This window comes from Musca domestica, unplaced genomic scaffold, assembly GCF_030504385.1.
Source record: "Musca domestica strain aabys unplaced genomic scaffold, Musca_domestica.polishedcontigs.V.1.1 11, whole genome shotgun sequence".
NCBI lineage: Eukaryota > Metazoa > Arthropoda > Insecta > Diptera > Muscidae > Musca > Musca domestica.
Window position 1 is genome coordinate 12,194,680 of NW_026712133.1, and position 27,549 is coordinate 12,222,228.

At 35.4% G+C, this 27,549-nt stretch overlaps 1 protein-coding gene across 4 annotated transcripts in view; it reads left to right on the forward strand.

Annotated features, from left to right (window-relative positions):
* LOC101896497 (protein bicaudal D) overlaps nucleotides 1–27,017 on the forward strand; it is a 61,530-nt gene extending 34,513 nt beyond the window's left edge. For 3 of the 4 annotated variants that reach the window (XM_011295678.3, XM_005175819.4, XM_011295684.3), the window contains 6 exons: nucleotides 15,067–15,432; nucleotides 15,492–16,492; nucleotides 16,562–16,779; nucleotides 17,683–17,934; nucleotides 18,002–18,176; nucleotides 21,686–27,017. In XM_011295678.3, coding sequence (XP_011293980.1) covers nucleotides 15,067–15,432; nucleotides 15,492–16,492; nucleotides 16,562–16,779; nucleotides 17,683–17,934; nucleotides 18,002–18,176; nucleotides 21,686–21,803 — 2,130 coding nt within the window. In that variant the 3' untranslated portion in view covers nucleotides 21,804–27,017. Of the gene's footprint in view, nucleotides 1–15,066; nucleotides 15,433–15,491; nucleotides 16,493–16,561; nucleotides 16,780–17,682; nucleotides 17,935–18,001; nucleotides 18,611–21,685 lie in introns of all 4 variants that reach the window. The other variant, XR_891647.3, reaches the window with a different exon arrangement.
* The last annotated feature ends 532 nt before the right edge of the window (nucleotides 27,018–27,549 follow it).

A 27,549-nucleotide genomic window follows, 5' to 3' on the forward strand; every position in this document is an offset into this window, starting at 1 on the left:
ATATAACTCTTGAATCATAGATGTGCGACTTCAGTTAGGAAGTGTCCATGTCTTAACCTAGCAAACTAGTTCAAAAATCCATCTGTGAAATATTAAAAATAAAGACGAACAGCAATACTCCGATAAAAAATATTGCAATGTGGCATGTTTCCGATTCCATTCAGACTTCGTTCATCTCAATATTTCTATCAACACAAGATTTGTTATATAAATGATTGTGATCGGATCATTTCTTCTGGTGACTTCCCCACATAGGATTCAAGATTTTGAAATCCAAAACGCTCAAAACGCTCAAAAAAAAATAAGCATTCAACTCTCTTCAAATTTCACACACACAAACATTTTTGCTAACACAAGGTGTGTTGTGAAGATGACATATATCTGCGAACCTCTTCTGGTACTTTCAATACTTTTATCTGCAACTTGCTATATATAAATATTTCTCTCAACCAGAAACCTGACATAAATATGGAATTTATGATTTCGCATAGAATTGAATATAATTGTTCCATTTACATGCCATTTTGCCCATACCAATATTTTTATCTGTATTAGATGAAGTATGAAAATGGATTACTTCGGTCGACAATATCTGCTACCTCACGCACATTTTCTAAAAATTATCACATATCTCATATAAAGTGAAAAAAGAAGTCGATATAGGCCAAACCTGGCACATCACATTATTTATATCATATTTATTTAGGTCCGATACGAAATGGACAATCGAACATTGGCTGAGGGTATACATCTGTCGGAAGACCCGACTGACACTTTTTGACTTGTTTTGTATTGTGGTTATCATTAGTTTTATTAAATGCTCAATAATTACATATTTGCTCATTTTTACTCCGGAGCTAAACTTGGTCGAAGAGTGCTAGTTTTACACCCAGTGTGCGCTCCCTTTGTACTCCTTTTGTAAAATTAGAGTGGGAGACGAATCACTCGAAATACGGTGGAAAAAGTGTCTTGCTTGGTGATTTGTATCTGTAAAAGGAAACCGAGTTTTCCTGTGACCTACAAGTGAACAGTGGGGGAGAAGTGATCATACAAATACAATAAAGGCATGACCACAACTAAAAGGGTCCAGAATATTGAATCAATGGAGAATATTGGCCCACTCCTTTGAAATACCCCCATAAAGGGTCACAAGTTTGAAGCAAAACCGATTGTACTTTTAAACTTGTTTTTTTTTTTTTTTTTTTTTGCATATTTTTAACTTTTGGGGAAGGGTAGACTGTAAAATAGACTGTAAATATCCATATTCGAACTGGATGTAAGTTTGGTAAAAATAATACAATGCACAAGATTTGGACCGTATCGAATACTCTCTTCAAGAGTAAAGGATCGCAACAGGTGCCAGGCTGAAATTGATCGATCCGCTCCAATATTTCTAAAACCATTATTTCGATGAGGCACATTTTGGCCGCATCACCATAAGGCGAAGGTATAAGAAATAATTTGTGATATATTCATTATTGATGTATTATTCTGTCACGATAATTAAAAATGCAGTATTAATTTTATTTTATGTTGCAATCAAAATGACAACTCTAGAAACTCTTTTGAATAAGTCAGGTCCGCCTACAATATTTAAATGTATCATACATGTGTCGTCGGCCGGCCCTCTTCCATAAATGTTGGAACGATTTTTTCATATGCATTCTATGAATAATTTATCACCATATTCGTTTTGCATTCCTTTAGATTTGTCGTTTCATTCTTCTATCGGACTTTTTTGCATCTCAAAGGAATTCCTGTAGAAGGGTGATTTTATTCTTGTCTCGACGACAGTTCGTCCTCTGCCGATTGAATCGTTCAGTTGCCATCTCTCTTTCCCTCACTCTATTGCTGGAGGGAATGTAACATTTTGTTAGAAAACATTGGGGAAACTTGTAATTAAGGCGTCTTAAAAGAAATCAGGAGTGGCAGGAGGGGAGTAGGACACAAAACAACTAGCAAATGTAAGTGGCTGACTGTTGAATGTGAATGAACATCCAAACATTCATCTGCAGGCAAAAACAAACACACACACTCACATGCCGACAGAAATGTAGGAGGCATTATTGTTGCCGACTGGTTATTATTTTAATTACAATTTAAAACAATGTCGTAACTAATTGTCGTAACAATCAAAATCACAATTATAACCAACAATGAGTTATAAAAAAGATGGGTTTTAACTGCTTCAAGCCAAGGTTTGCCGTTAAGTGTGGCATTGCGATTTTTAAAGTGGAAAATTATACCACTTTTTTGGATTTCGAAAATTTAAAAGGATTATTTAGCCGGGTAGTTTTCTAAACTTAAAAGACTTGGGGGGAAAACAAAGTATAACAATTTTAATTTTTTGTTTTGGAAAATATTAATTTTTAGTAGAAATGAGAAAATGACAGTCCGGTAAAAAAATAAAAAAAAAGATAAAATATACTTCATTAGCTCGTTCTTCTAATTCTTTGACTCACCTTTTCAGTGAATCTCATTCGGTATCATCCAGCCTATCTTTTTATATTCACAGCCATATGAGTAGAGAGGGTATATATCATTTGATACGGCCAAAACGTGCCTCATCGAAATAAGGGTTTTGGACGCTAGGCCTCATTGGACCAAATCCGTTTCAGGATATTTGGAGTCGATCTAGCGTTGTCCGTCCGTTTATCTGGCTGGCAGGTGCGCATGATAACTCTCGAAGGGAATATCCGATTTAGTCTAAACTTTGTAATATTATTTTCAAGCTTAGATCGAGTTCGGAGATGGGTAACATCGGTCCACTCCTTCTGGTACCTTCCCACAAAAAATATTGTACTGCCGAGAAATTAAAATGATAATCCGATTTTGCTCCAACTTTGCAAATCCTAATATTTGCATCAGTGCTAGGTCAGGTGCGAAAATGGACAATGTCGGTCCACTTCATCAAGTACCTCCCCCACAAAGGGTCAAAATTTTGAATAATTTTAACTCTTATAAAATATGATGTAAGAGTCTGATTATCTTCAAATTTCACACATTACAATGTTTTTATTAACCCAAGGTCTGGTGTTAAAGTGGAATGTATCGGTTGACTCCTTCTGGTACCTCCCCCACAAAAGGTCAAAATTTTGAACAATCATGAAGCTCACAAAACGGGAAATTAACATCCGATTTCATTCGGACTTGGCACATCTCAATATTTCCATCAACACAAGATCTGTTATAAAGATTGTAGAGATCGAGCCATTCCTTCTGGAACCTCCGCAACAAAGGGTCATTTTGAATAATCGAAACGATTATAAAACCCGAAATAGGCATCCAAATATCTCCAAATTTCACACATACGTACATTTTTGCTAACAAAAGGTCTTTTGCGAAGATGATATATATTTGTGAACCCCTTCTGGTACCTTACCCACAAAGAGTCACAATTTTCAATACTTTTGTCTGTCGTAACTTGCGAAACAAGTCAGCCATTCTTTACAACTTGCTGTATCTATTTCTCTCAACCAGAAACCTGAGTTGAATATGGAATTTATGTTTTCGCTTAAAATTAGATATTAAAGTACGATTTTCTTATAATTTTGCCTATACCAATATTTTTATCTGTATTATATGAAGTATAAAAATGGAATACTGCGGTCGACTATATCTGGACCTCACGCAAATATTAACATTTTGTAAAAATTATCACATATCTCATATAAAGTGAAGAAAGTAATCGATATACTCCAAACCTGGCACGTCGCAATATTTAAATCATTTTTATTTAGGTCCGATACGAAATGGTCAATATTGGCCCATTCCTTCGGAACCTACTCCATAGAGGATCAAAAAATGTAATAATCACAACACAAGTCAACATATATTTTGATTTTGGCTGAGGGTATACCTCTGTCGACAAAACAGACTGATACTTTTTAACTTGTTATATCCTCAATCAATTCAATTGGATCGTTAAAGAACTACACAAACTTTAATCTTTATTAAACTCAATTCAATATTATTAAATAATTGTTGAAGTGGCTAAATTTCTCATATTAAATGTTGTGGAAATAATAATTCCAAATATTGTTATTAAAAACTGCATTCAAAAAGCAATATCCAAATATCACCCTTCTCCGATTTCCATAACATATGGACAAAGTTTGAAAATATACTAGCCCCCCGATCTCCCTTCTACAAATTTTTGGCATTCGAACAACGTGTGATGACTACATTATTGTACACTTTTTCCGTTTTTGGTAAATCTGGCATGGCGATTGGCGGCCAAACTCACAAAAACTGCAACCACACATATGTACACTTTTTGGGCCACACTTTTGTATTAAATGTGTTACAATATTATTATTTTTTCTTTCTCTTCTTCTTCTTCTTCTTCTTCTTGCCACACTGCATGACTGAGTTTCCAAATAACAATTTTATGTCTACTCACAGTGTCCGAGTGTTTGTTGTGATGAAAAATAGTTTTGCCATATTAAGATGGGGGAGTTTTGTAAATTTGTATAAATTAAAGAAGTATTGCATTCAAAACACAGGATGTTACATGGCCGATAACAAATACACGCTTCCCAGCACTCCTCTTTATTTCGATAATAAAAATAAGTGTTAAATAGTCCGTACTTTTTATGCCCCTCCATAGAAACCTAAACAATTGGATTCATAATTTAATGACCGATACATGAACTATTTTTTTTAGAAATCCCAAAAATATTGAGTAGTTCAGTTAGTTGGAAAAGGTGGCAAAAAATAGGAGCATTCAAAATTCATTCCAAAACCCAGACCTTTTTACGATAATTGAGATTTAAACATTTTAATTCACTTCGTTTAGAATTAAACCCCTCGGGGTGCTCGACAAATTCGCGTTAAAATGGCCAACGCACCTCTTCGGATCAGTCACCGTTACGTCGTTAAATGTGACTGCTGTCCTATCATCCTTTTTCCCAGGGTTCGAGAGAGACTTTACCGTTACTCACAGTTTACTCAATCGCTTATGTTTCTGTACCCTAGTCCGCTGCTTCTGCTGGAAAATTTGGCTGCAGCTTTGATAATGTCCCGTAAAATCCTTTCTGCTACCCGAACATCAAAAGGGTTGGGCAGTTCTCTGAAGCGAAGGTTGGTGAACTCTCTGAACTCGGGCCAGTGGGCTTTCCCATGGTTAAGGAAAGTGCGGCGTTTAGAAGTTATGAAATCGGGCGATCTGCTAATGGAGACGATTATCGGGACATGGTCTGAGCCAAGAGAAATGCCGGGTTGCCAAGTCACGTCATTTATCAGACCGGGTGACGTCATTTGACGTCACGTCATTTATCAGACACTTTCCACTTATTCGTGTGGGGCCATCCTCGTCTACCGTACAAAATGTGGAGCAGTCAATCTGCTCTGCCAACGCTGATCGCCTCTGGTCATTACCTAGGACCGAATCCCCCCACCTCCAGTTCTGGTGCGACCTTTCCTCAATACAACGTTGTAAGCTACAATTTTCATTGAGCTTGGTTTCCTGCACCGCTGCGATGAAGATATTCATTCGATTCATAAAATCCAATATCTCATCAATTTTACTTCGGAGTCCGTTGCAATTGAATTGCAAGAATGATGTACTGTGCGGAATGTAAACAGCAACATGTGGCGTTAGGTTTTTCGGTGAAGGTTGCTGTTCTGGAGACTGCGTGGGAGTCCCATACTCCGACGACGACTCAGAAGTTGACGACAGGGTCGTGGAATACAGCACGATGTAACATAGCCCCTATCGCTATAGTTTCGCAATCGGGTTAAATCGGAACAATTCCTAAAATACATCCATCCTCCGCATCCATTACATCGCACCGAGACTGATCTGTGGTGGAACTATGGTCCGAGGTTTTCCTCAATCCCGACACGGACCAAAATAATCCGGATCAAACATTCCGGGATGTGCTGCTTCCACTACAGAAAAATAAACACGAACATGTATGCACTTGTTTTTTCGGGTCAATACGGGGTCGTAGAATCCGCTGCCGTGGGATCGATACAAAATGGTAGTGGTATGAATCGAGTTCTGGTTACCGATATTGCTCCCACTTAATTTAGTAACAACAGTCAGTCAGGTAAAAATTTTACAGATTTTTTAAATTATGAACTTCGAATACAAAGTTCGGTACGCCATGCTAAATGTTATATGTACGTATGTACAAAATATGAAGATTTGGGTTTCTGTTTTATATATTTTATTATCATGGTTGTTTCCAAAATCTTTAATGTCTACCTTATAATCACTGGTCTCATTTCCATTTTCCAAATTAATTGAACTCAAGCCAAACTATGATACCCTTGACTCATACCGGTGTAGAGGGAAGGGCATGACCATTCCACTGCATTATAACCATTTATGCTGTTGATAAAACGAATCGAACAAATATGGTTAATGCTAAATTTCCAAAACCAAAGACAAAAAAAGAAAAACAATCGTTTAGTGACCCACTTTAGTGCACCAGCAACGGCGACACGCGTGTTCCAATGTTTGTGTGCTAAAACAAAAAAACAACAACAAATATGTATATTTATAAAAGTCCATAAAAAGCAAGCAAAGTGTGTTTTAGTGCAATATTTTGCCACTTGAAAAATGTACTAACAGAAACAACAACAACAGCGCCAACAACAATACTGAATAGCAACACACATTCACGGGGGAACATTCACCGAAAAAAGAAAAAAAAAACAGAAAAAAAACAAATGAAATGAGCCAATAAAGCCACAAACTACATGTTGTTGTCCGTTGGGGTATTACACCAGATATAGGTGGAGAAGAAGAAGAAAAATAACCAGAAGGGGAGCACACTGGATGAATGGACGGATGGATGTTGAACACAACACAATACAACACACAAAAACATTTCTTCATCATACACCCATTCGTTGACTGACTGATATTTGTCTGTCTTTCAACATTCCCCCGGTTGGTTGGTGGGTCGGTCTCTCGCTCGCTATTCGCATGCAGTATTACAAGAAATATTTAGCCAACCCCAACCATTTCCCTCCCAACACGTTTTGTTTCAAACGAAATTCTTGGTTTATTTTTATATGGATAATTCATGCAATTTATAATTACTTCATGTGAAATTCCGTCCATCCGTCTGTCTGTCTGACCCTTCATGTATTTTTGTGACTGAAAGTAAGGTGCGTCGTTGTGTTGGGAGTTCTCAGTAGCTTCATTCTAAACACCAGGCATGACCTTGATGTACTCAAGTGACATGAATTTCTCTAGAAAACTAAAATTTCGGGTTAAAACTGAGAGCGGGGTAATACAAAAATAATAAAACTCACCATCAATTTGGTGTATAACACTTTACTTAACTGAGACGAGCTTTGGCATTTAGAGGAGGAATATTTATGTGAGAAGCTTAGTCCTCCACTTTTGGCGACAATAGATTATTTCGAAATTCGGATAAATAAAGACTGGTAAATCTGTACCTGTAGTATGTTTGACCATTTACTAAACAGTTCTTTTTGGTATCGAGGTGTTTTAGTAAAGGAACTTGTGTTAGAGGCCTTAATACTAAGATAAATTACACCTATTTCAAGTCTTTTGGCTGTGACTTCAAAATTTTGGTTTTCACGGAAACCGGGCTGAGATCTTGTCTGATCAATATACAATTTTTAAAACCGACAGAATACATAACCAGCATGGAAAGGTCAAAAGTAGGGCGGCCCGACTATATCATACCCTACACCACAATGCGTATTTAGTAGAGCTCCCGTAACAAAAAAGTTTATATTGCGAATTTATGTGAGGTACATCATAGCAACTATGAACCTTATCTGAATGTGTATCATGGCTTTAGAGTTGTCACAATTTGGGAATTATATCCAATTCTGAATTGTTTTTCAACAAATTTTGCACCTCTAGTACCAAATAACATTGCTTATAGTGCATGATATGAATTATATTAAACATACTTATTGAAGCAGTAGTTATATCGAACCGAGTTCCGTCAAATGGTAAAATTCGGTTGAGTATGAAAAAATCTAGCTAATTTGGGCTGATATTACGTATATGGTGGACGATAACCTTAAAATCGGATAAAGATGTATATCGGAGGTATATAAAAATCTGGACCGATCTCGATAAAATTTGGCAGTGCTTTATCTGATGTCCGGTATCAAATATCTTTGTTGAGGAGTGCATATTAATCATGTGAGGGACTTGAACACCAAATCGGATGATACATATATATGGGAGCTATAGCTACATCTGAACCGATTTTCACTGAATTTGAAGTATTTCACTGAATTTGAAGTACTTTCTTGGATGAATTCATTGGCAATTGCCAAGATTCAGTTCATTCGGGCTGATATTAGCCATTTGGGGCACAATAAATCTGATATCAGATAAAAATATATATGGGAACTACATCCAAAACTGATCCTATATCGATAAAATTTAACAGAGGTATTTCTGGGCAGTATCTGGTACGAAATATTATTCTTGTGCAGTGCTTATTACGAATGTTAGGGACTTTAACACCAAATCGGCTGTAACATATATGTACTTGCTTCTAGACTGAATTCGATCGGATGTGCAAAAATTCAGTCTATTTGGACTGATATTGGCCATAAGATTCGTCCTTCGGCCAACAAAATATTCTTTGCAAAATTTCATCTCAATCGGATAATAAAGACGACGTACATTTTGTTCACAATAATACATGGACAGATGGAACCAGATGAACTGACGTGTATAAATCGATTCAGAAAGTGATTCTATGAAGAACCCCAAATCTCCAAAAAAAAATCACCAATTGCAATAGGGGTTGCCGATGGGCCAAAGAAATATTGTTTGCAAAATTTCATATCAATCGGATAATAAATGCGACCTGCATTTTGTTTACCAGAATACAAGGACGAACGAACGGATTGACATGCATAAATCGACTCCGAGAGTGATTCTATGAAGATCCTCAAAAGTAACTATGGGTCTATCTCGCTTCCTTCTCCATGTTACAAACAAATGCACTAAGACATAATACCCTTAGCACTATGTGATGTAGGGTATAAAAATGGCGGCAGAGTTCGGATAGCTGTACATAACTAAATTGAATTACTCTGATTTTATTTTTAATTTATTTTGCAAATATTGATACCATTCTCTTGAAATATTTTTGGCATTCCTTCTATCTACTTTATTACAATTAAAATGTATTAAATAACCATGTTGAACCTATCCTTTTTGCGATTTCTTGATTGTACCCACCTTTACTTGCCATCCTATGCTCTCTTCATAATCCAATAAATTATAAAACTTGACGGCATAACGCGACAATAAGCGAACGGTAGTAACCTTTTAGAGGAGAACAAAATGGTAAAAGGATACCAAAACAGGAAACGGCAACAACATAAAAACAGCATTTAACCAGAATTGAAATGAACTGGCAAAATCCGTTCGTATACAGTTTTCTAGTCGTTGTGTTTTTTTTCTTCTTATTGCGATGTAGAGATGCCAGGGATGATTTAAATTTTACAGACAACAATACGTGTATTATTTTGTCAAGCCAATATGTCAATCCTCAAGCAAGTCACCAAAGGGGTCCTTTTAGCCATTTTCCTCACAAATAGGTAAAAACTCCCTTTTAAAAGGGTCGTAGAAAAATATTCTACAAATTCATCTATCCTAAAAGGTCTACTATAGGTCCCGGAAGACATATAGACTATGAATCTTCCTTGAACCCCAGAAATCCATATACATTTCAAGGCAGGAATAAGAGGTCAAAAGTCGAGCCGGATCGACTATACAGTAACTCACGTTTATGTTGGTAATTTATATGAAGTAGATCGTACCGACTATGAACCCTTTTTGAAAGCGTATTATGGCTTCAGAGCATTTATAACTTGGAATCAAAGGGAAGTAGTATATGGTAATTACATATTTAACTCTGAATCGAAGTCATATCATGCCACTATACATTGGTATACTGGCATGATATGACTTCGAGAAGTCTTAAATAATACAAGTAAAAAAGCAGCTAAGTTCGGCCGGGCCGAACTTGTAATACCCTTTACCATTTTGAATGATCTTTAAAAATTAAAAAAAAAAAAAAACTTGGAAAAATTCCACTTAAAAGAAAACCGTTCTGTGGGGGCTATACAAAGACATGGACCTGCATAATTTTTTCTCATAGGTTGTTGTACCGGTTCCGAACTTTAAATACGAAATTTGAAACAATTCCGTTGAATAATTGTGCTAGTATCTTCAAAATACCGAATAAAGGGAGATACCGTTATATGATGGATATACAACATCGTGGACCTATATAGACAATTCTCTTTCAGGTAGTAAAGTACTCAAAAGGAACTCCTTGTGTGGAATTTCAGACAATTGAAGCGATTTTCACCAAATTTGAAATAATTCCATCTATGCTATATTTGGTCGGATATGCCGAAACACGTCCTATTACGAATATTACAGATATGACGGTCAATAATATTTAAATCGGACGAAGATATATATGGATGATATATATGGGGGTTATATCAAAATTTGGACCGATTCTCACCAATTTTGTTCTCAAAAATACATGGACAGATGGACTGACACGCTTAAATCGACTCGGAAATAGATCATTTTCCGAAATAGATCTCTTCCTTCTCCATGTTACAAACAAATGCACAAAGACATAATACCCTAGTTATTAATTCGTCTCGAACAAGTCATAATCCTGTGTTAATATTTATGATCAAAATCATTATTTAAAATTTGGGATATAATAAAAACTTGAAGAAAACGAACTTAGATTTCCACATTAAGGGATGTTGGTTTTTTGTTGGGGAGATGTCCGAAGGAGTGCATCATATGTTACCAGGGTCAAATTTATCCCCAGCCTTTTCTAGTTACTTATTTGTTTTTCAAAAGTGTTCTCGTTGCCCTTAATATTATTCTCATGAAATTTAGCTCCAAGCTCTCTATGACACTATGTCCAAGACTCTTTACACAAATCCAACAAAACTTATTTTTTTCTACTGAAGACCCAACAATCTCAATTCCCTTAAAATCATGGCAACCCTAACTCAGAAATCCACAAAAAAATTGACGACAACGACATCATGAAACAACGGAAAAATAGAAATGAAGCAAAAAAGAGAACCAAGAATTCAAAAGAAAAAAAAACACAGAAATCTAAACGCATTTATTGTTGTTATCATTCCAACGGCATGTTTGCAATCAACCCGGTAGCACCAACTTACCTACCTATCCACCTACCTACCTTTCTACCTTAACGTTTAAGTTTCCCCGATTGATGGGTGGAGGCACTCCAACTACCACTTACTTTGCCTGCCACGAGAGGGAAATTCCCCAAGTGACTATAACCGTGGCACATAGCCAGCCATACAAATAGTTATTACCGGCACCTGTGCAAAAGATTGCAAGTAGTGCGTGGAAAGTGTTTGGTTGGTTGGAAGACGATTTGAGGAGCAGCATGAATTGTGGTCCTGGCTGATTTTTTTTTCACTCGCTCTCTGACAAGAGTTCATTTTTTATGTATGCAAATTGCATGAACCACCCAACCATCCAAGCAACCTGTGTTACAACCTCAAGCCGGGGTGTGTGGGAGTGTAGCGTTATGCTCAGCTTTATGAGATTGTATTTGTAGAGACATTGTGCACAAGGATTGCGGTGGCGTTTTTATGCTGAAATCAACGCTTGTCCTTGTATTTTAATAACACAATGAAACAACAACAACAAAAAAGAAGAAATGAAATGACATAAAACAGAGGCAATTTGCCGTGTGGAATTTAATATTTAAGTGTAATGGAAGATTCCTTTGCATCAGTTTGGAAGTGAGGTTGGTTGGTTCTGTTTTGCTATTCGCAGGTCTTGGGGTTATGTTCACTTTAGGAGGGTTTTGTTTTATGAAATTGTAAAATTTTTCGGTGAAAATTTTATGAATTTTAAGATTTCTTTTGAAGTGATGGATCTTTGGAACTGAAAACCGGTCCGCAATGCATAAATTTTAGAATTTTTTTTTTGGAAATTTCGGTATGATTTTTTCTATTGAATCAAAATTTTGGAAAATAAACAAGAAAAAAGGCAGTGAAGATTAGCCGTGCTGAGTTTTTTCATTTTATTAGGAACTTGCAAAACCAAATTAAAAAAGTTGAATAATGCATATAAATTGATAAAAGTGCCAAATATTGGTGGTGATAATTTGCTTAGAGGTATTACCAACTTGAAAACATTCTTATAAAAAATTTTTCTAAAATCCAACCCATTGCCAAAACAAATACCGAACTTCATTGAACAAATCTGGCAGAAAACGGGCTTAAATTGTCAATACAGGAAAGTTTGGACCTATGCAGACAATGTTATGTCACCAGATGTTAATATCATCCAAATACCGAATATGGGGAGGTAGGTTAATATGAGATCTATAGGCAAGTAAGGGCCTATATGTATACAATTTTCTGCTAACGTAGTTGGTACCTCCATATCTGAATTCCAGATATGAACAGTGACATATGTGTCAAATTTCAGATTTTCTGTTCTATATCTTCACCCAATGGGTAAGGGTAAGGGTAAGGTTTTGTTAAAGGTACCCGGAGACCTGCTGGCCCCTTGTGTTCATCCTAAATGAATAGAGTAGAAAGAAATTTTGGTGGAAAAGTGGAGATGTTATAAATAGTAATTAAAGTGTTAAGGGTAATCCAGGACTAGATTTTTTTTCATGTCGTCTTTAACCACTTAAGTCTTCTGGCTAATTAAAGAATTAGTGTAGGGTCAGTGTTAGAGAACGAAAACAAATCGTGTGATAGTTGTTCCCCCACTAACCTGTGTCTTACGTTAATGAGTGCTGGGCAGTGGCAGATCGTCGTTCGATCGTCGCAATTTCTTTCTCGTCTTGACAGATTTTATAATAATCAATATCATCGCTATTCCATTTCGAGGTCATTGCCCTCATCTTACAGTGACCTGTGATGATACTCATCACAAGGTTCAAATCAGGTTTCGACAAGGACAGTAGCGACTTTTTTCTCTTCTGGGATTTAGAATCTTGGAGATACTAAATCCCAGCACTAGACCTTATGGTAAAGGAGTCTAAAGCTTTCAGTGCCGCTTGGCTATCGACAAATATAGTCACCAGACCGTTAACCTCTGCTGTTTTGACCGCAAAGATTTGCCCCTGGAATCCGCTACAGTCGTTTCTGACCTTGTAGGATTTACGAACATTAAAAGTGTCACAGAAGACACCAGCTCCCGTTCCGCATTCTATCTTTGAAACGTCACTATAAACAACTACGCCGCAGAAAGGTGGATTGCTAAGGGCCCTGGTATCCCTGTCATGTATGTGGATGTTAGGTGGGTCAAATCTCAACCATGATGAAATTAAATAACTGTGTTGGCTTCCACTCCCACGTTCCTTACACGCCCTAAGATCGCAGAATGTCCAAAGGATTGACTGTGCCATTGATTTAGTTCTCTGAATCGAAGAGCACACCTAATCGCCTGTTCCTCTACGTGTATGCGTAGTGGACTTAAGTACAATAGGGTGTCAAGTACAGCCTGAGGTGTGTTCTTGAAGGCACCTGTTATTAGTAGGGATGCAGCTCTTTTAACTTTGTCAATGCAACGTAATTAGGATGACTTATTAAAGGAATGCCACCAGACTAGGATGGGATATTGCGAACAATTGACTCTCACCCAATACTAAATTTAGTACCATTTAGTACTATGCGTACAATTATAGTACATATTTCCAAAACCACCGCCAAATCTCAAACACAGATACCATCAATAATCTAAATATCAAATTTCAAAATTTTATCTCTATCCCTTCACCCAATACCAAATATAGTACCATTGAGTACTTTTCGTACAATTAAAGTACACATTTCCCAAACCACCTTCATATGTCAAGACTACACATGAACATCGACTCTGATACTAAATTTCAGATTTCAAGCCATATCTGTTCGCCCAATACAAAATTTTACCAAATTTAGTACTATTTAGTACTTTTTGTGCACTTGTAGTACACATCTCCAAAACCCTCCCTTAATTACAAACCTACCACCAACAGGAACCCCAATAAAAGATGTCAAAATTCCAGCTTCATCCGTTCACCGTAAACCAATCTATCCTATCCAAATTTAGTACCATTTAAGAAGTTTAGTACACACTCAGTACATATTTCCAAAACCACCTTTATATATCAAACATACTTTCCCACTTTGATTCTCATACCAAATTTCAAGTTTTTAACTCATAATACCAAATGGTACCATTTTAAAAGTTTTGTATCATTTTAGAAATTTTCGTATCTTAAAGTTTGAATCTCCAAGAACAGTTTGATACATCTATTCTGAACTCTATCAGTGACTCTAATTCCAAATTCACTCATTCCGGAGTTCTAGTTCATTCTGTGTGTCCTTGTAGTACAAATTTCCAAAAATCCCCCGTTTCGTCTGGGCGTTGATTGTCGACCAGTCAGTCGATTTTTTCACTCTACAATGAGCAGAATGACAAAATTTAAAATGTCCTTATTTTTATAGTTTTTCCTCCTATGAAAATAAAATACCGTAAATGTTCTCTGACAATGTCTTAGACAAACCTTAAACCAGGGTTTTCTGTAAAAACGGATTGAAATTAAGACCAGGCAATAACCTTCCATTCCAATCTTTGAAGTGTTCATATAATTTTGTGTTTTAACGAATCTTTAATGTCGCGCCGTGTACCGCATGCCTCCTTTTCAAAAAACCTCCTTTGTTCTTTGGAAAAATGCAATTTCATTGCAAACAACTTTCGCCATTATTCATGTTGCGCTGCAAATTTCGACAAGGAAGAAGGAAAGTACCAATAACTCACTGAAAATACAACCGATTGTTGTTTTCCTTTTGTCCTATCAAGAAACTTCGTTTTTGGTTTCATTGAACATTTCCTCAATTATTTGCATTTCATTAGCATTTTTATCGAATCGAAGGAATACCACACCCACACTCCTCTTCTCTTCAGAAATTTCCTGAGTGCCTTTATTATGTCCCTGTGCTTCTTCGGAAATATTATGCTTATTTGTTTTCCTTTAATTAATCAATTTCCTTTTGTGTTGTGTTTTTTGCTCATTTTCTTTTTAGGCTCTTACCAAATATCAGACCTCGCAAAAAGTCACAACTAAAACTGGCATTGAGCAGGAGGAGACACTGCTCAATGAGTCGGCCGCAAGGGAGACATCATTAAATTTACAAATTTTAGAATTAGAAAATGAGGTGAAACAATTGCGTCATGAATTGGAACGTGTGCGCAATGAACGTGATCGCATGTTGCAGGAGAACTCCGATATCGGGCGCGACAAGTCCGATAACGAGGCGGAGAAGTTGCGTCTTAAAGCTGAGCTTAAGGAACTTAAATTCCGTGAAACAAGAATGCTTACGGAATATTCGGAGTTGGAGGAGGAGAACATTACGCTGCAAAAGCAGGTCTCAAGTTTACGAAGTTCACAGGTGAGTAACACACATTGAATTGTTGGAACTTTTAATCCTAACGTTATTCTTATTTCCAGGTTGAATTTGAAGGTGCCAAACATGAAATACGTCGTCTGACCGAAGAATTGGAATTACTAAATCAACAAGTTGATGAACTGGCGAATTTAAAGAAGATCGCCGAAAAGCAAATGGAAGAAGCCTTAGAAACACTGCAGGGTGAACGCGAAGCCAAATACGCTCTCAAAAAGGAACTAGACAGCCATTTGAATCGCGAATCCATGTATCACATAAGCAATCTGGCCTACAACATCAGAGGTACCATCTGCGATGACAACACCAGTGCCAACAGTGACGGAGAAGATGACAATCTGGCCTTGAAACGATTCGAAGCCAATTTGTCAACGGAGCTCAAATCACCGGATGGCACGAAATGTGATCTCTTCTCTGAAATTCATTTGAATGAATTGAAGAAACTCGAAAAACAACTCGAAGCCATGGAGAATGAAAAGACCCATTTGACGGCCAATTTACGTGAGGCCCAAACGAGCCTGGATAAATCACAAAATGAACTGCAAAACTTCATGGCACGTCTGGCCATTTTGGCAGCTCACGTGGATGCACTGATGCAACTGAAAAAGCAATACGACAACAAGGAAGATTCACAAGAGGCTATTAAACAACAACAAAATGAGGAAAACCTCAAACAGCAACTACGTGATACTCTGTCCAAATACAGTAATTGGTTTACTTTGTCCGCCAAGGAAATCGATGGTCTCAAGACTGATTTGAATGAACTGCAGAAGGGTTTGAACTACACCGATGCCATGACATCGCTGCGTAACGAAATAACCAATCTGAAAAATAAACTCATGTCGACAGAACAGAAATCTCTCGACTTGCAAAGTGATGTCCAGACATTGACAAATATTTCACAAAATGCCGGCCAAAGTTTGGGCTCAGCTCGTTCGACACTGGTGGCATTGAGTGATGATTTGGCCCAGCTGTATCATCTGGTGTGCACGGTGAATGGTGAAATGCCCACAAGAGTATTATTGGACCACAAGAGTGACGATATGAGGTAAAAATATTTCAATAATCTGCAATAAAATGTAGTGGATAGTTTTAATTGGTTTTTTTTTATTTGCAGCTTTGAAAATGATTCACTGACCGCCATACAGTCACAATTCAAATCAGATGTACTCATATCGAAACCACAAATTATCGAAGACCTGCAGGGATTGGCTGATTCAGTGGAAATCAAGAAATATGTTGATACTGTATCGGATCAAATTAAATATCTGAAGACCGCAGTTGAACATACCATTGAGCTTAATAAGAATAAAGTTCGCGGTGATGTTTCCGATGGTATGTTAATTATTCATTTGTTTTAAATATTGTAAACGACCAGAACCACGATAAACTTTTAAAGTTTATTCTTTTATAATCCTATGAAAATATGATTTATAGTACCTGTCGTATCTTGGACACTGAAAAGAAGCTTAAATTAGGAGAATAGTAGAGAACATAAAGTTTAGAGGTAGAATAAGATGTCATTTAGAGCCCCTACAATTTTCAAATTATAGTGTCCACTATTGACAACGTCTATTAAAGAATCATGCTAAAATGGCAACAAAACTAGGCGACTATTTAAGTTTAGTTTTACCTTTGATTTTTCATTACTTAGCCTACAATATTCAACACCATTTTCTTCCCTATCGATGTTATTGATTATGTCCTAGCTCTTGATTAATTGGAAATGTGAAAAAATCCCACGCCAGTTAAGAGATAATGTGCAACTGGAACAAATAATTCACCAGGCCATACAATCTACGAAGTGACTCATAGATAGGATAATTAAGTCGTCTATTAAGATTCATTCAATCTACAAAGTGACTCATAGATAGGATAATTAAGTCGTCTGTTTAGAAAAAACACTAGTTCCGAACTTTCCGGAAGATTAAGTTCGTAGAGGAAGCTTTTGCCGACGTTGTTTCCAAATTCCAAGGCAACATCATGGTGGAAAATGTTATATACGGTTATCAAACTTTTCATATCGAAAAACTGCCCAGATCTCCCAGAGTTTCCTCGTAAAACCGATGAAGATTGAATGCAATAAAATATATACATGAATTTACTGCCGGTTATCCATCAAAGAGTTTTTTTTTTTGATCTTTAGAAAAATATAACTCCCTTTTAATCCTTTAAAGTTGACATACATTAATAAAGAATTAGCAATTTGTTTTAATCTCTTTCTCTTACGTTTTTCAGGTGATAAATACAATCGCGAAGAAGTCGAAGAACTACAAGAACAGATCATCAAACTCAAGAGTTTGTTGTCTACGAAACGTGAGCAAATCGCCACCCTGCGTACTGTGCTCAAATCCAACAAGCAGACTGCTGAAGTTGCTCTCGCCAACCTCAAATCCAAATATGAAAATGAGAAGATGGTCGTAAGCGAGACAATGTCCAAACTGAGAAATGAATTGAAAATTCTCAAAGAGGATGCGGCAACATTCTCAAGTAAGGCCATCAAATTGTAATGATTTAGAATATTTGGTACTGATTTGATTTCTTCTTTCTTTTCAAGGTTTGCGTGCAATGTTTGCTGCCCGTTGTGAAGAATATGTCACACAAGTTGACGATCTTAATCGTCAATTGGAAGCTGCCGAAGAAGAGAAGAAAACTCTTAATCAACTCCTGCGTTTGGCCGTTCAGCAAAAATTGAATTTAACTCAAAAGTTGGAAGAAATCGAAATGGATCGGTGGGTTCATTTGGGTCGTTAATAGTTTTAAAGAAGAAAAAACAAACTTATCGATCGATTTTTCTTCAACAAAGTTTTTTGGTTCATAAATCCCACGTTTTTGTATTTGTTTTAAAAAGTTCCTTCACATAACGTAGCATTGAGTTGAAATGTTTCTAGTCTCTTTCTTTTTTGGTTATTTTATTATTGACATCACATCATTAGTCAAGAGTTTTCTACTTGAACGACCACCCACCCACCATTGCATTCATTACTGTTATTTATCTCAAGTTTCCGCCCCCTCACTATCCAATGATTTCTCCACATCTTTTTGGTGTTTGTTGTGTGTGTGTGTGGTCATTATTACATTCAATTTTTTTTTTCTCAAAAGAGTTATATTTGCGTAACGTGTGTTTTCTGTTTTATTACCATGCAGTGGTTTTATTTTATCATTGGTAAGCGTTGACCATTTTAAAAGCTTGTTTATTTTTCTGTCTGTTTGTTCATTTATATATATATGTTTGCCTACACATACATACTTCAGCTTACATTACCATACTACATAAATATACACAACAGCATACCAATTACATGTCCATTAATTTCCACCCGCCCCCAGAATCATTATATTTTTTACTCCCGCTCATTCTATGGCTATGTATTTAGATGCAATAAAATGCCATTTTTTGTATATATGAACACGTATAAATATACTTATGTATATATTTGAATGCAATTCATCATTCTGCTTAAATAATACAACAAAGGGAGCCCCCACTCAGGGTATAGGAAATGAAATTATTCTTTTGAATTTACATTACATTATTGATTTTATCATTTTCATTTAGCACCACATCCTACATTTTAAATATGTATATATTTTTATACATTATATTTTAGTATTACATGCTGCTTTTATTGTTATAGTTTATAATGCATGATTTGTTTCCTTACGTATACCCCTTATAAGGAATAATATTCAAAGTAATTGTCATACACTGCATAAGAATTTGAATCTGTATTTAATCTCAATTAAATGACCCATTTTTTACGTTTCTTGGAATTTGAAATTGTGTTTAAGAGATAGTATCTTCATTTTTTCGAGACCTTTCGTGAGACAACCTTTTGAAACTGTTACAAAGTGTAGATTAATATTAAAAAATTAAAATTAAAAAAAAATTGGATAGCAATCCTTAAAATCAGTTTAAAAAGCTTCAGAATGAAGTCCTTTTATTATCTTCCTCCATATTTTTGGGTTTATTGAACAACAGCATACTTTTACAATTCATTTTCTCGTAGAAGTGATCCAAACTATCCAAAGAAGATCAATTTATAGATTGGTATACTATTTATCACTTCGATGAAACGAAATAGTTTAACTTCAATTTCATCCTTTTATTTGCTCTAACATTATTAGGTCGTTTCTTATGTTGGTTTATAGTATTTGACTGAGAAAGAGTTTCGAAGACAAATTTAATGTTTGTTCTGTTATATACAGTATGGGTATTTACCAGTCTAGACTATGATATTAGAACAAATGTTCGACCGTTTCTGTCTTTTCCTCATCCTGATGGAGGCTGTAGCAGTAGATGTTGTTATAACTGCTTTACATGTTTTGTTTGATTTCTGCTAATCCGGCTTATTTCGTGGGCTGTAGCCATAGATAATCTAGAGGTAGTGGGATAGCTTTGCCAGGAGAATTAAAGACCGCACCATCCTGAACGTAATTGCGTCAAAACTGCAATTTAAGGGGAGGATGTGGACTCCGAGGACGGCATTCACACTGTAATTGTTGATGACATCTGTGACTGTACCAATATGAATGCCACTCAGACCTGCCTGATAGACTTTTTGGACTCATTGGACCTAGATCTTGTATCTCCTCCCTGATCCGCTTGGCTGAAGGGAGTTTTATCCAGCATATGATGGTTTGGATGACTCCCATGATAATACCCAAGCAGGTACTTCAACGAGAGCATATGGTTATGCTGACATACAGGAAGTCTTTCACCTCCTCATGTAGATGGTCCACTAGTGTCATGAGGCTGGTCTGGCAGATCTGGATGTTCTTCCACTGCGTAACACTTATATTCGCAGACCACAATGGGACCGCATAGCTGACCACAGACCGGCCTATAGCGTTATAAGAGATCAACACAGTCTCCTTTTCCGCAACCAAAATCTTGCCGACTAGTGCCTTGAGGACCTGTTCCTTCTTTTCATTCTCTCACTCATGTCGCATATAGCTGTTGCTTGCGCGGACGACTTGAACATGCTTTCGAATGTGACGCCTAGGATCTTGAGGCAGACCATTTAGTAAAGAGTGTGACCGTTGATTTAATGACGGATATTTTCATATTCCTTTCGTGGAAGAAAGTAGGCGGCGAGCTCCACGAAACATATTTCATTAACACCGGTCGGACGCCATGATCGTACAATCATCCGCATACGTTACGAACTCTACTGTCTGAAGGGCGAGGATTTCCGGAATGGTAGAGATTAAACAGTTCCGAAGATCTCACCCGATTTTGGGGAACTCCCTGATTCACTCTACAGAGTTTGAACTTCTTGTGGCTTCCAAACATAAAGTTGATTATCCAACGTTGCAAACTTGGCCGGAGGGTAGTCCCCCATACATCCTCAAACCGTGTGGCGTGGTTGACTATGAAATCTATGACACGACTTGTTCTGGTTCAATCCTCGACTAATATGTTTGGACATGGCGTGTAGTGCTCTTGTGGTTCTGTGTTGTGGATGGAATCCGTTTTGATGGTTGGCAACAGGATAGCTTTCTCTGATACTGGCCTCGAAGGTCTTTGCTACTGGCGACAAAAGCGGAATTGGCCTGTATGATTCGCCTTTGCTGGCATTCTTGCCTAGCTTCAATATCGGAACTACCCAGCCCATTTTCCTGGTTTCGGGAACGATGTGAGCGACTAGCGACAGGTTGAAAACTTTTGTCTGCAGTAGTAAGTGTCGTCGTCGTTCCACTTGGCAGTGACCTCTTTTGATTTCTACCACAATTTAAGACTAGGTATCCCAATGGAGATAAGTGACCTTGATCTCCCCTGTTAGTTTCATTTGTCGGGAAAACTTTGATTTTTGTTAATTTTACAGGTATACTGTTTTAGAGTGAGCTGACTGAGTAAAGCTGTGCCTACCTAGAAACGAATACTTTTTCAAAAGTTTAATTTTGATTACAGTACTATGACCTATGACCATTTGTTTAATGGGGCTAATAAGCACCGTGAATCACATACTTCTTTATGATCGATTTCCTCAACTCAAGATTTCGAAGTGCATTTATTACAACAATATGTGAAATAAAAAGGGGCTATAACCATCATGATTTTAATTGATGCAACCCCCACAGTTTTTTTGTTTTTTAATTCTAATACAGGCTTATATCACCAATGTAAATATATATCTATTCAAATTTCTATTGAGTGTTTTCAATTACTTTGGGTTATTAAATTATCACGTACTTGAGCTATGTCTTATTAATATTTCAAACCTTCGTATCTTTGCAGAGAAATGCGTCACGCTCGCCGTCCCATGCCACCACAGCGCGGTACTGGCGGCAGATCATCCTTTTCATCACGGCCCTCGACAAGAAATCCGGCAAATAACAATCCTAATAACTTCTAACATAAAATCAGCGTGCAGCGTAAACTTTTAGCTTTAGTTTATACTCTACTTAAGTTATAAATCTAATTTAATACAACAACAACAACTACAACACCACTACTAAACTAACACATGAGAAATTAATATAATTTGTTGTCGCTATCTACGACTATAATTTTAATTTCAATTCCTATGCAATTGTTTAACCATCTCCTTTTGTATTCTATTATTTTTTCTTTTCATTGGTATTCTTCTTTTGTTTTGTTAAGTTTATTATGTATTTTGTATTGTATTTTATATGATAATTTTTCCTTTGGTTGATGGGTATTATTTTTGAAAGTTTAATTTAAAAAATAAATTAACTTAGTTAGACAAAAGAAAAAAAATTATAAAAATAAATTACGCAAAATTTCCCTAATTCCAGCAACTGCCCACATGAAAGTTGCAATGGGGAGGATTTTGCCGAAACCCCTAGAACATGTATTATTTTTGAAAACACAAAAAGAAATCATGGAAAATTTGATCCTATTTTTTTCTCCACATTCTTATAAATGTATCTTTTTTGTTGTATTCATATTAACACAGCTACACACACACACCCACAAAAAGCTAAAACGAAACTATTTTATAAATTTATTACAACAACAACTGCAACTTTTTGTGTAATTTATATAATGTATTAATTATTATTATACAAGAAAACAACAACTGGAAACATTTATTATTGTTATACAAAAAAATAACAACAGCAACAGATATTTATTTAAACCTGATTTAATCAATTTCAAATTTATAGAAGAAAAACAAATGTTTATAATTAATACGGTTTGTTACTTACCACACACACGTCCATTTAATGCAATTGAAACAAAGTAAAAAACATGAAAAAGAAAATTATTATATTTATATATTTACTAAAGAAATTAAATGCAATCAAGTTTTCTTTAAGAACAACTTTCTGTATTGATTTTTTTTCTAGAAAAAAAAACAAACTTGCAAACACAACACACCCACTCGAGTTATTATTTGTTTTTGAAATTATTAATGTTACTTCCATTGGCCTTAGTTGACACTATGCTTGGATATTTATCCAGCCAGAATGCTCTACATAAAAAACATTTTTTTTCGAGAAAATATATCGACCTATAATCGATAATGTAAAAAGTTCTTGGGAACAAAACATGCCAAAACTAATGCAGATTCGGAAATAGGGCTTATTAGTCCCGTAGGAGCTAAAAAGTTTTTGGATAAACTCATGGCGGGGCATAAGAACTAGCAACAATTAAATTTTAAATAAATGTAGGTCTAGTTGTCGAAAAATGTTTCATGTCTCTGGATTTTCGAGATGGAATAGCATTTTGGCATAAATATTCATCTGTCGAAAACTATTCCAGTTAAATTTGATTGAATCCATTTTCATATATATTTCTCAATTTTAACTTTATATAAAAGTAAAACTATTAACCATCCAATAGGATAGTTTAATTTATTGACAAAAAATAATTGGCTTCATTCCAGAGAGTGGGTCACACTTCTATCAATGAATCCGTTTTTGATACTTGATATTTTCAAACCCCATTGGATTGGATTCAAATAATTCCAAACAATTTAAAGGCTAAGATTATATTTCATGGTTAATATTTATACGACTTCCTGTACTTCTTTAGCCCTTCTATATCCAGACTATAAACAACAATCTTTCAAAGAATTGGTCTAACGAATGTTTTCACTAATAGACTTGTAATAATGAGATTCGCTAACCAAAGCAAGGGCTGACCTTCACCTCTTCATGTAGATGATCCACTAGTGTCATGAGGAGACATCCTGCCGCAGTTCTCATCACAGCATTCTGGCAGGTCTGGATGTTCTTCCACTGCGTAACACTTATATTCGCAGACCACACTGGGACCGCATAGGTGACCACAGACCGGCCTATCACGTTTTAAGAGGTCAACATAGTCTCTTGTTATGTAAACTTAAATGCTGCTGACTAGAGCCTGGAGGATCTTGTACCTTCTTTTCATTCTCTCGCTCACGTCGCATATACCTTTGGCTTGCGCGGACGACTTGAACGTGCTTTCGAATGTGACGCCGAGGATCTTGGGGTAGTTTTTGGTCTAAATATATTTTCCCCGACCTGCTCATTCAGTTCAGTCCACATCTCCGCAGACCATGTAGTAAAGAGTGTGGCCGTTGTGGAAGTAGGTGGGAAGCTCCGCGAGACATATATCATCAACACCGGGGACGGACGCCATGATCGTATAATCATCCGCATACCTTACGAATACCTTACCGTCCGGAGGGCGAGGATTTCCGGTAAAGGTTAAACAGTTCCGAAGATATTATGATATTTCATGGTTAATATTTAAACGACTTTCTGGACTTCTTTAGTCTTTCTATATCCAGACTATAAACAACAATCTTTCAAAGAATGCGTCTAAGGACTGTTTTCACTAATAGACTTTGTAGGATTATAGGATTCACGCTAACCAAAGCAACTAACTGCAACACCGTAGTCGAGTTCACAATCTGAAGTCTTAGATCATTTTCATGAAATTAATAGATGGACTGAGGAAAAAACATTGTTTGTTTTCGGAAAATTAAGTAGCACCTTAATTTGTCCATACTCAATACGGCGAATTGGTATGCATTCTGGCTGGGTATCCCATTGAAAGCGGTTACCTTTGTTATCATTGTTATTAATAATTATTAGCGAAATCTTTTGGAATTTCTTTATACAAATATTTTTAAATTAAAATTTGGTTGGCTTTTTGAAAAAGTTGCGTTCAGTTTAATATTTTTTATAACCAAAAACAAGAAATTCCCCAAAAGAAACTACAAAACACGCTGTACGCAAATTAAAAATTAAACAAAAAACCGAAATTAAAAACTAAAAAAGAAATTAAAACTTTTTGGAAGTTAAAATGATAAGAAAAAATATGTATGATTTTATAAAGGCAAATAACATTTTTTTGGTGTTTTTGATAGACAATTTTAGAATGAAAAGAAAATTTAAAGAAAACCCAACAAAAAAACGAGCAATGTCAAATATAATTTTGTGTTCAAATAATACAGATTAACAAGGAGACAAAAATAATTGGTATTAAATTAAACAGTAGATGAATCAACAGCAAAATAAACCATTATTAGATAATATGTAGCTAATAAATACAATTCCTATACCCAAGGACAATGTGGCTATTGTCCTATTGGTCCTTCCAAACTACTCACAAATGTAGCGGAAAATTACTAAGATATTCAACACTCAGTCAAAGATCTATAATTAGCAGTAGCATGAAATAGAACTTTAAACAATTAGAATACAAATTTTGGTTTGCCCACTCTAAAAGGAGAATTGCAAAAAATGAGACAAAATTTCCACCACCATCAATAGAATATTTATGTTTTCCTATCAGAAAAAAAGACATTACAATTAATATCGATTTCAATTAAAGTCTAAAGTTTAAGAATCAAATATTTTATTTTTGTTATAAATTTTTAATTTTTTTCTTGTGGAATTATTTTTTAATAATTACTGAAAATACCACAAATTCTTTTTTTCTCACTCAATATTTCTTTTTTAGAATATTTCAAACACTAATGTGCTCTTATTTTAATTTTATTTTTCTAATTTATATTAAAATTAAGTGAATTTTTTATGTTAGTTTTAGGCATGTTAGCAAAAGAAAGATTCAATTATAACAAGATGCAACTAATTTTTAAATAATTAAATAAAAAGTGAATAAAAATCAAATTATATTTATATAAACAAGGAATATAAACAAAAAACACACAAACCACAATTTATTTTTGTTTTATTTTATTTCTATTATTATTTCCTTCTTATTGATATTGAGAAAAAGTGTTTTGGAGGAGGAAAAGGGTGTAAAATATATCTTGTCATTAGGGGAAAATGTTATGTTTAGAGGGACATCGAAAGCCACAATATATAATCGCTGCTCGAACATGTATTTCGGGCAGAACCCGATTGAAAAGAGTCAGATCGAACAAAGTAGTATGAGCTGCTACAACAACAACCACAATATATAATCGCTGCTGGGTATTGATTTGATTTGTAAAACCGTCGAAGAAGTGCAGCATATAATGTGAACTTGTACCACATTTCGAGCCCAATACGAATTGAGGCGGCTGCACCATCCATCAGTTGTGACAAAACTACTCTGGTTTGTCGCGGCAGTTCTCGTTCTTCAGCAGCAGCAATGGGAGGAGGATGTGAGTTTAAAGTTAAAAGATGAAAACAGTAAATGCATGGAAAAATCGGGTATATTTTACTCGTACTTTACTAGTATCGTGTGGAGAGATTTATATTTAGGCTTGGGTCCCAATTCTGTCACATTTTCAGGATTTCAAATAGAAATGAAAAATGTAACAAATCACTTTCCAAGCTTTAAAGATTTCGGAAATACTTGGTAATATTGGGTGTATTTTACTCGATGTGGTATCATGTAAGGCGGCAGGACAGATTTGTTACATATGGACATATCAGCTCAGATCTCACTCCTTCACACTTTTCAAGGATTTCGGACAGAAATAAAGAACGAAAAGTCGAACAAATCACTTTCCCAGTTTTAAGGATTTAGATCGTCGTCAGCTCCAGCTACAGACTTGATAGTCACCATAAATTTAATTAAATTTTGACACTTTTCTCCTGAACTAGAAGAAAACCGGTCTTTTAATTTTAATCTGTTTTTAATACTTGTTTATTCTTTTAAATATTTATTGATGGTGGTGGAGATTTTGTTTACTCTTTGCAACAAATATGAAAGAACACTACTAAATTTATTGAAATATCACATAATAGAGCAATAGAATTAATAAAAAAAGCATTATTAACAAAGATATTGGAATATTTTTCTAAGACGCCTAAAAGTATGCAATATATTTCAACAGTAGCTATATCACAAAACATTGAATTAAACTTTAACCTCTTAGCATTGAATAGAAAAACAAATTTGCAAAAGTTTAAATGAAAACATTATTTGAAAAGAATAGCGACCCAGTTTTATGTTGAAAATTTTAGAAGAATTAAATGTTATTTGTTTGTTTTTAATTTCAATGCACTTAACAACATATTTTCAACACTTTTTAACTACCGAGCCATTAACAAATGAATTTATTGATACAAAAAGAAAGGAAAAAACAAATGAATCAGACTCATTCCATACCAGAAATCATCGAATTGTCCAAATAAATTACAAAAAATACAAGAAAAAACAACAACAAAAACCCTCCCTGTAAACGTTCATTTGAATTTAAACATTTGTTTAAACGAAAAAATATATGAAATTCTTTAAAAAACCAAAAAAAAACTTGTGTAAATAGAACAACACCATTTTAACGTTAGAGTTTTTCATCATACATTCATGCATACATATATGACACTTTTTTACCGTCCCTTTTTTGTAAAAAAAAACAACAACAATTTACTTATATTTATGAAAATTTCTGTTATACATAACAATAAAAAACAAAAAATGAACAACAATTAAAAATTGTGATAAAACACAAGAAAGAAGCATAAAAATGACAAACGGAACAGTTTTATGATATACAGGATTAATAACACAAACACATGCAATTTTATCGCAAAAAATATGGAGTTGCACTTGTTTGTGAAAAGAATGGGAGGGTAACTCTTAAACATGCATTGTTAAGGCTATGCGATATTATCAATCAAAATTATATTGAGATCAATTTGGCATTTCACCAGAGATTCAAAATGACAGATTTCCTTATTTCAACATAC